Consider the following 9,914-nt stretch of genomic DNA (forward strand, 5'->3'; position numbering starts at 1 on the left):
AGGGGGGAGGGAGAGAGGCTTGCCGAAGGGGGGAGGGAGAGAGGCTTGCCGAAGGGGGGAGGGAGAGAGGCTTGCCGAAGGGGGGAGGGAGAGAGGCTTGCCGAAGGGGGGAGGGAGAGAGGCTTGCCGAAGGGGGGAGGGAGAGAGGCTTGCCGAAGGGGGGAGGGAGAGAGGCTTGCCGAAGGGGGGAGGGAGAGAGGCTTGCCGAAGGGGGGAGGGAGAGAGGCTTGCCGAAGGGGGGAGGGAGAGAGGCTTGCCGAAGGGGGGAGGGAGAGAGGCTTATAATTTTAATTAAAGAGGCAGAAGATTCTGAGCCAGAGGATGAAGAAAGTTCAGAGTGGGAAATGGAAGTAGTTTTATCGTGGGAGGAAGGAGAGGACTCTGAAATAGAACATGTAAAGACTGCCTCCCAGACTGAGAAAAGAGAGGTCTCAAGTGGATTTAAAGAAATTGCCTGTAATTATGTGGCTTGGGACTCTGAGAAGAAAAAATTGGTGAAACTTTGGATGGAACAAAAACCCCAGAATAAAGAACAAACAGCTATGCTCATAAATCAAGGAGTTGGGACAGTCTGTCTGACCTTGTGTTTGGCCTATCCCTCAAAGTCACTAGAGGTAAGTTCTGGTAAGCAGAAAAGGCATTTATATACAAATTTCAGTAGTTCATCAGGAATCACCACATTTTTAAGAAAAACAGACACAAAACTCTGCAAACAGAGGAGCCAACATCTAAAGAAACAGACAACGTAAGAAACAGAACTTTAGAAGAAGTGTAATTAATAACTTCAGGAGATTAGAAATATTAAAAATTACCATCCATAAGTCTTGGAAATAAATAAATAACTCAACAGATGCTCTGAATAGCAGAAGAGACATACTTGAAGAGACAAGGTATGATCTAGAAGATCAACTTGAAGAATGCTCTAAGGCAATTGGCCAAACAAATAATAAAGAAAGATCCAGAGACAGGACAGACCCAGAAACTCCAACATCCATTTGACAGGAATTCCAGAAAAAGATAATAAAGGGAATGGAGGGCGCCTGGGTGGCTCAGTTGGTTAAGCGACTGCCTTCGGCTCAGGTCATGATCCTGGAGTCCCGGGATCGAGTCCCGCATCGGGCTCCCTGCTCGGCAGGGAGTCTGCTTCTCCCTCTGACCCTCCTCCCTCTCATGTGCTCTCTCTCTCTCATTCTCTCTGTCTCAAGTAAATAAATAAAAAAAATCTTTAAAAAAAAATAATAATAAATAAAAATAAAAATAAAGGGAATGGAGCAGAGGAAATAATTAAGGAAATGATTGAAGAAAACCTTCCAGAGCGAAAGAAAGATTCAGGTCTTGAGATTATCAGTGCTTACCAAGTACCTAGTAAGACTGATGAAAAGAGACTTACTCCTAGAAATCTGGGAATTCCAAGGATAAAAAAAAAATCAAAGTCTTCCAGAAAGAGGAGAGAGAACCTACAGAGGAATAAGAATCAGACTGACAGCAGACTTATTGGATACTCTGGATGCTAGAAGTAAATGGGGTAGTATCATAAAAGTTCTGCAGGCAAAGGTTTTAAACCTAGAATCCTACATCCAGCCAAAGTGGCATTTTATTTTGAAGGTAAAACAAAGACATTTTTTGATACCAAAGAACTCACAGTTTATTTCTTGCATACCCCCTTTGAAAGAATTACTGGAGGATATACTTTAGCAATCTAGGGTGACTATAAACACATGGACACCATATAGATTATCTTTCTCCCAAACAAAAAAATCCACAAGGAAAACAGGAAAATAAAATGCCACATTTCTACCCAGGAAGATGAACAGCTAACAGTGTACTTGGGGAATAGACGAAAGGAAGGTTACAGATACTACCTAGATGTTCGTAAAGTTAAAGGGTGTGTTAAAATTAATGCTAATCATCATAACTTGTGTAGGAGTATACTTTCTAAACTACTGGGGATCACTTCTCAGCATTTTGGCTAAGATCAAGTATAAACTACTGGGGAGAGGGAGCGAATCGGTCAATATAACCATAGACAGGAAGAGGTGGGGTGAAAGTAACAGAAAAACACAGGGAAGAAGATGGCAGGAGAAGTTAAAAAGAAAAAGGCAAAAGTTGGACTCTTATCAAGAGAAGGGTAATTTTATCATTTATACTGATGTTAATCTTGAATTTTTATATTAAACCTTTTCCTTTCAAAAAAAAAGATACTACAAAGCTGTCATAATCAAAACAGTATGGTACTGCCACAAAAAGAGACACAGATCAAAAGAACAGAATAAAGAGCCCAGAAATAGACCCACACTTATAGAGTCAATTACTCCACAACAAAGAAGGCAGCCATATGCAATGGGGAAAAGACAGTCTCCTCTATCAATGGTGCTGGGAAAACTGGACAGCTACATGCAAAAGAATGAAACTGGGCTACTTTCTTTCACCGTACACAAAAATAAATTCAAAATGGATTGAAGACCTAAAGGTGAGATCTGAAACCATAAAACTGCTAGAAGAAAATATAGGCAGTAAACCCTTTGACACTGGCCTAGAAACAATTTTCTAGATAGGTCTCCTAAAGTGAGGGAAACAAAAGCAAAAATAAACTATTGGGACTACACTAAAATTGTACAGTGAAGGAAACCATCAACAAAACAAAAAGACAACCTACTGAATGAAAGAGGATATTTGCAAATGATGTATCTGATAAGGGGTTAATATTCAAAATATATAAAGAACTTCTATAACTCAACACCAAAAAAACACCAAAAAAACCCAAACATTCTAATTAAAAAATGGGCGGATGACCTGAATAGACGTTTTTCCAAAGACGACATCCAGATGGCCAAGAGAAACACGAATTTTGGCATGAGAGGATAAAGGTAAATGGTCTAGGTCACATTAAGAAGCTAGGCTAGTTAAGGCACAGAGCAACAGAGCAGTCAAAGCAGGGAGTGGGTTATAGTGGTCAAACTACTGTATCTTAAAGAGAGACCAAGGTTCCTCATGAAGGCAGTTTATCTTCTGAGCTCCACACTGCCTCATTTCAACATTATACAATGACCTATCTTCTGCAAAGTCTCCCCCATCCTAGCTGCTTGGAATTTCTGGAATTTCTTTCCTGGAATTTCTCCTATACTAGCAGACAAGCAGTGACAGCTTCCCAGAACTTTATAGTAGATGAACTGGACCACAAACCTGTTGGATGGGGAGGTTTGTTTCAAAGAAAAGGAGGAACATGGAAAAGAACACATGTGTGCTACACCTAGATCACCTCAGGCATTGATGGCCCAATGTCCCGATCCGGACAGTGGCAACAGAGGCTTGAGACTAACCTCCACCCCCAGGAGTGCTGTTGGCCCATTATGGAATATTAAAACAGAGACAACAGGGCCAGTCAAGGAACCAAGCAACCAACGGCCTAGCCCTATCTTGACACCATCTAGCCGTGCAATCATGGGCAAATCCACTCGCCCTCTCTGGGTCTCCTTTCTACATATACAGTGAGCATTAGAGCCAAAGGTCTCTGAAGGCCCTTCTAGCTCCATCATTGGGAGACTGAGACCCATCCAAAGTGGAGCTATGGCTTCCTGTTTGCATTCCATGCACCTCCGAGAAGTTCTCAGGTCACTAACAGGAGGCTCCTCTGCCAGCCGAGGAGCCCCTTGCCTGGCTTAAAGCACAGACCCCTGCAAAGGAGCCTGTTATCCTCCAAAGTTAGACGCTGCAGGGCAATGCTACATCAGTGAGGGGTGACCCTCTGTGACCAGTGCAGGAAGAAATCCTAACTAGTTATCAAGAGAATTAAATGCCATATGTAGATGGGCCCAAAACATGTGAATACTATTGTAAAAAAGCATGTCCACCAGCAAATGCCCTACACACCAGACTCCCAACAATACAATTGCAATTTGTATCTTTAAAATTCACTGTAAAGCACATATGTGGCATCCAAATACCTATCCACACAGAAATGCCTTTCGAGGAAAAAGAAAATTCTATGACAACAGAGTCTACATCTTTGGCAGACTGACTGATGGACATTTAATTCCAAAAGCTGAGAATCTCTCCTGTGGTTAAATACCATCCTATGGGAGAGACAAACACTGAGCACAGAGCATTCGCAGGACTGCAGAGGCAAGCAAATGGGTCCACCGTTCCCATGGTCAGTGTCATCCCAGTGTGGCATGGGGGGTGGTTCATGGGGCCTTGGGGCTGCAGCTGGGATGGGACTGACCCAGGGCACTCAGCAGGCAAGAAGCCAGTGGGGAAATACCCAGGCAGCCCTTAGTTTTCCCTCCTCCTATGCCAGGACACCCCTGTGGTCTCTCACCTGGGAGCTGGTGCCTGCACTTCTTATCAATCTGTAATGCCCCGTCTGCAGCCTTTCTCATTAGCCTACCTGGTCGACCTTTGGTTCATGAGAAAATACTTTGTTCTCTGAACTGCAACTTCTTTTTCACCATTAAGGGAATGATAGGATGACAGGTGGCGGCCCTGTGGCTGCACCTGATCTGGATAAGAGGTCCCACTGGATAAGAGGACAATGGGCAACTCACCCCTCTGGCCTCTCCACTCCCAGGAGCTGCAACCCATTATAAGAATCAGTGTACGGGGCAAGGGTAAACCAGGGTTTTCATGTGGGCAACAGGAGCATTCCAGCGCTCCTCTGGCGCTAAAATAACACAGGAACCTAGAGAACCAAGTCAACCACCCATATACTTCCAATTCCTGACCTCAGGCTGAGTAAAGGTAATCTTTCCAAAGAGTGACCTGTGTGTTGCAAGCACTGCCCAGGAGGACTTACTTGTGGCCTGTGAGGCTGCAGTCTGCCCTGGGGCTCGGCCCCTGCCCAGCCCACCATTCCCTGGCAAATCCTAGAGCCTCTCCTTCCCTTTTAGAGCTTTAGAAACCATCAAGCATCAGCCTCATTTACTAAAGGCTGTCCTCCTTTCTTGCCTTGGCAGTGATAAGGACAGTAAATAGGACTTCCCTGGAGAGATGGCACAGTGTGATTCTGGACTACAAGGGCTCTGAAGACTGCCAGGCTTGGAGTAAAATCCCACGTCACCTGCACATCCCAGCTGTGTGACAATGGACAAGGGACTTCAGCTCTGCGCTGTGCGGTTTTTCAGCTGTAAACTGAGGACATTCCCACCCTGCACCCTGACTCATTAAGTTTTACTATAAGGGAACTACTCTACCTTCTGCTGTTCTTGGAAGACAGTATTATACTTCCATTACACGTATTCACTCCAAGGTGAAAGCATGTTGCTTCTGGAGTGACAAAGGTGATATTTTCACCATCCCTTCACTGGATCTCACTTGTAGCAGGTACTTGAAGAATACAGGATGGGGTTTCCCCTGGAATTACCTGCAGCTCCCGCTGTGAGGTCAATGGCAGCTTGGATAGCAGGACTGGACTTCATGTTCGCCCACTCCTCTGCTGGTCTCCGTGGAAGGCAACTCTCTGAGCTTATGACGGGTGTCTCATGTCCCTAAAAGGAGACAAGAGCTCACCATCAGTGAGGCCTCTGCAGCCTTCCTTTCTCTAGAACTGCTGCCTGGTTACTGGGACCTCGACCTCTGGGAGCTGGGAGATCGGTTCTCAAAAAAAAAAAAAAAAAAAGGGGGGAGCGGTCAAGGTGTCAATGCAGCTTAGCGATTGGCCTCCCCTTCTCCCCACCCACCATCTCCCCATAAAAAACTCACAAGTCAAAAACCTTCCCTGAGTATGAAAGCTACAGCCCTTGTAGGGAGCATTTCAACGACTTTTCTGAAAAGCTTACAAAGGAATGCCAAATACCACGACACCCAAGCCATATCAAACTAGTTTTTCAGAGGCCTGAGTGGAACTATCCGTCAACTAGGCTCAGTTCTAAATTCAGACAGCAGCCTGGGCTGAGTCCCTAAGAGGAGGTCACAAAACAGTAGATCTGGAAAGGAATGGATTAGGTGCTCTGCAAAGTGACACATGCGTGGGTCTGAGTGCCTGCTCTGTCACCAGCAGGGTGGGCCCTGGGGCCCCTAAAACTGGAGTCCCACATATAAAAGGTGAATAACAAGTATTATCATAAGACAAAGGCAATCACAAATAGCCACGTGGGACAGATGCTTTTAGAACTATGGAGCACAGCACCAAACATTAGTAACTGTCATCAAAGTCATCTCCAGACCTTCTCAACCATAACCGTGTACACAAAACACCTGGGGACCTTGTTAAAATACAGATTCTGATGTGCTAGGCCTCAGGTGGGACCAGAAACCCTGCCAGTCATGACAAGCTCCCAGATGAGGCTCATAATGACTGGCCACCAATCACATTTTGAGAAGCAACACCTGGTCCACTGTGTCCTAATTTTGTTTGATAAGAATCAGAGGCACCTGTTAAATATTCAAATAACCAGGCCTCTCTCCTTAGTGATCTTGATTCAGCATGTTTGGGCTAGAGCCTAAAAAGTTTGGGAAAACTAGAGTCTACTGCTCTACCTTCAGACAAAAATCAACTATTACAGAGGAATGGACTTTATATAGATTTTAAAAAAGGAAAGGTGGTTCATTAACACAGAATATCAAGATAACCAATTCTGTGTGGTTTTCAAACTATGTAAGTGACTTATCTGTGAATAACAAGGAAAAAATTTTATTCCATCACACTAAAGACCTTTGTGCCCCGAGTCAGGCCACCTCTCAGAGGGTGGTGGGCCGGCTGGATCACTAATGAATGCCAATGTCAACCTAAACGTCAGCAGAAAATAATTTTATCCACTAAGAAGCTTTTTTTTAGCCACTTGATGCATGTTGTGAATGAGCAGACACCAAGAATCTTGCTTTCTTTACAAAAAAATTGTAAAACCAGCAACCACAAAAGCACAGTACTGGACTTGAAAAAGCAACTAAGTTAAACAGAAAAGACATGCATTTTATGTTACTGATAGGACCGGAGAGGCACTATCAATAACTACAGTTGATAAGGTCGTGGCCATCCTGTACCTAGAGAAGGATATGAGGGTCTTAATCCAATCTCCTCCTTTTCCAGATGGAAAACTGAGGCCAGAAGGCAAGAGCTTCTCCAAGGTCATACAAGTAGTCAGTGGATTCAACTCAAGTCTTGCCTTTTGGGTCTGTGCCTACCAACCAATACTTAATTCCAGAGCATTCCAACCTGACCAAAAAGAAAAGAAACATCCAACCTTGCCTTTTAAAGGAAAAATGGAGGCAAGTGGGTAGAGTCACCTAGGGCCCAACCAGTGTGGCTTCTCCACGCGTTCTTTAGGTGTGGATATTTTTTTCTTAGTTTATATGAAAGGCATAGATCGTACTGCCATCAGTGTGAATTTAACCCCTTCAGGTAAGCCAAACTTAAACACATCAAATCCCACAAGTAACTCTCACAGAATTATTAGAATACTACACAGTGATGGGAACTAACTCAGAACGTGTGGGCAACTGATTCAAATTATTGTGTAGGTTAAGAAGGCGACTTCAACAAGTCTTGAAAAACACATACGGCTTGGAGGAGGCAAGACTGGTCAGCAGGAGTTAGGAACTCATTCCTGAGCCAGTTGAAAAGCTGAACCCTTTTAGTGACCCTTTACCCCTCTTGCAAGTACACGTGGGTCCGACTCCAGGACGGACAGACAACCTCGCGAACCACGCAGCCTTCCGTTTGCTAGGGAAATGAATTTCTCGACCGGGAGAACGTCCTGAGGCCGCATTCTCCACCTGGTAACGCGAACTGCGGGCAGATTCCAGCTTCAGGCTCCAGCTGGCGCAGCAGGCGGCCGCGCTCCCGCCCGCCGATTACTAGAGCCGGGACACAAGGCGCGGCGATGCCAGCCCGTCTGGCCGCTAAGACACCGGCCGGGCGCTCCTGCTCCGGGGCTCCGGGGCTCCGGGGCTCCGGATCCTGGTGAGCACAGGGGCCGCTACTAGGGAGACTGCCTCCAACTTTCTCTTCCTGGCTTTAACGTTCTCGGACTCTATCCCAACAACCTGCAAGAGTCTCCCATTCATAAACGCCCCCGCCCCGGGCCCGGGCAGCGGCGGCGCGGTGCCCAGAGGCCTGATGACACTCCGAGGGGGCAAAGAGGACAACCTTCCCAGCAGGTGAACACTACGGGAGGAGGCCGCGGAGCCCGCGAGCCTCTGGCGCCCCCCGGCCGGCGGCGCCCGCAGCTCCCTGGGCACGTGTACGGCGTGCCGGGCCGCGGACCCCAGAACCCCGGCCGGCCGCTCGCACCCCGCTCCCCCAGCCCCCCGTGCGGGCTCCCTGCAGCCCGGAGCGCCGGCTGGGGCTGCGCTCACCGCCGCGCCAGCTGGCCGCGCGTCCTGCTCGGGCTCCGCCGCGGGCTCTCGGCTCTGCCTCCGCGGCCTGCGCGGCCGCTTAACACCCACGTCGGCCGCTGGCCGGCCCTCCGCCCCGCCCTCCCGCGCGGGAGCTCAAAGGGCGGCCCCGGGGGCCCGGAGAGCACCCCTGCGGCGGGGGGCGGGCCGCGCGGGGCCGGCGCGGGGGGAAGCGGAAGTCCGCGGCGGAGGCGGCGCGCTCGGCTAGCGCAGGCCCCGCCACCCCCGGCCCGGGAGCGGGGGCGCGGGGGCGCGGGGGCGCGGGGGCGCGGGGAGCCCGGGCCTCCGAGCTGGTTCCCTTCTTCCAGGTTCCCGGAGGACTCCTGAGAGGCTGGACCCCAGTTAGAACTCAGGGCAGGGGGTTGGGGGTGTCAGGAGCACTCGCGGAAGTCTTTAGGCTGATGAATCTTTGCCGGGACTCAAGGCCTCAATTTTATGTTAAGACTACAGAAGTACTGGAGACGTAGTGATGAAAAATGCATTCGCTTATTGCCAGGAAAAAAACCCACAAAACAAACATTCCCCATGTTGCCCACCTCAAGGAAATCATGACATTCAAGAAGGTTACACCCACCGATGAAAACTGGCTCTAAATCTGGCTTCTCTGATCTTTTAGTTCCTAATGAGTTATAGGCTATTTCTATACCTCTCTGGCATTTTATTAAAAAGCTCCTGATAAATGGGGACATTCATCAAAACAGCACAAAACTGCCTTTTCACAGATTCAGCACTTTAAATGTCAAGTTTCTGAAACTTAATTACAGAAACAAGCCAGGGAGCTTGAAATACTTGCCCAAGGTGACTTGTGACCCAGCTGGTGGGAAGCAGACTCAGGAGCAGAACCTACGGTTACAACATCCTAGCGGACTACAGGACTTTCAATATCCCCTGGTCCAGTGGCTTTAGCAAGCTAGAAACATGAGGCTCAAAAGAAACCTCGTTAAGGACAGACCCAGTCTGCGGTCACAGACTGGAAAGAGTACTGGAGTTGGAGCCAGGATGCTTGTGTAAAACTCTGGGTGACCTTTAGTGAGCCATTTAACCTTTTCAAACCCCAGCCTTCATGCAATGGCATCACAGCCTCTGCTGTCCGTGATCCTGCTGGGGCAATCCACCACGTGGGCCACTGCCGCTCTGGGAGCCAGCTAGGGCCACCCACCCCCGTGAGGGCAGGCACTACTCCAGTTCACGGTTGTGCCCTCGCTCAGCGGCCAGCCACCTCCTTCTTTGTGTTGTCGCCCTTGAGCCTCTTCTCCTATCTCACAAGGGCTGCTCCAGACTCTCACCACTCCTGCTACATTTCTTCTCTCCCTCACCTCTCCTCAACAGCCTCAGCCTCAGTTTATTCATAAACTCAGAAATAACCAGGAAACATTTGTGCAAATTTTAACCCCTAATTTACAAAGTTACCTTTTTTGCAAAACCTCTCCTCCATTGGCCTCTGTCCTGTTGGCTTGCTTGCTGCATCCTGGTGCCTTGCACCCTGGCTGGCACCAATGATGCTGGTAAAGGATCGGAGGCTCAGAGGCCAAATCACCTGCCCAAAGTTATATAGGTACTCATGAAAGAGCTGGAACTCCACA

At 48.0% G+C, this 9,914-nt stretch overlaps 1 protein-coding gene across 1 annotated transcript in view; it reads right to left on the reverse strand.

Moving 5' to 3' along the window:
* The window catches only part of SLC25A15 (solute carrier family 25 member 15), a 27,904-nt gene extending 19,436 nt beyond the window's left edge, over nucleotides 1–8,468 (reverse strand). The window contains exons 1-2 of the mRNA XM_035003488.1: nucleotides 8,293–8,468; nucleotides 5,360–5,483 (exon numbers count right to left, since the gene is read on the reverse strand). Coding sequence (XP_034859379.1) covers nucleotides 5,360–5,414 — 55 coding nt within the window. The 5' untranslated portion in view covers nucleotides 5,415–5,483; nucleotides 8,293–8,468. The remainder of the gene's footprint in view (nucleotides 1–5,359; nucleotides 5,484–8,292) is intronic.
* Between the last annotated feature and the right edge of the window lie 1,446 nt (nucleotides 8,469–9,914).

The sequence above is a fragment of the Mirounga leonina genome, unplaced genomic scaffold, assembly GCF_011800145.1.
Source record: "Mirounga leonina isolate KUSES-001 unplaced genomic scaffold, KU_Mleo_1.0 Mir_127, whole genome shotgun sequence".
Taxonomy (NCBI): Eukaryota; Metazoa; Chordata; class Mammalia; order Carnivora; family Phocidae; genus Mirounga; species Mirounga leonina.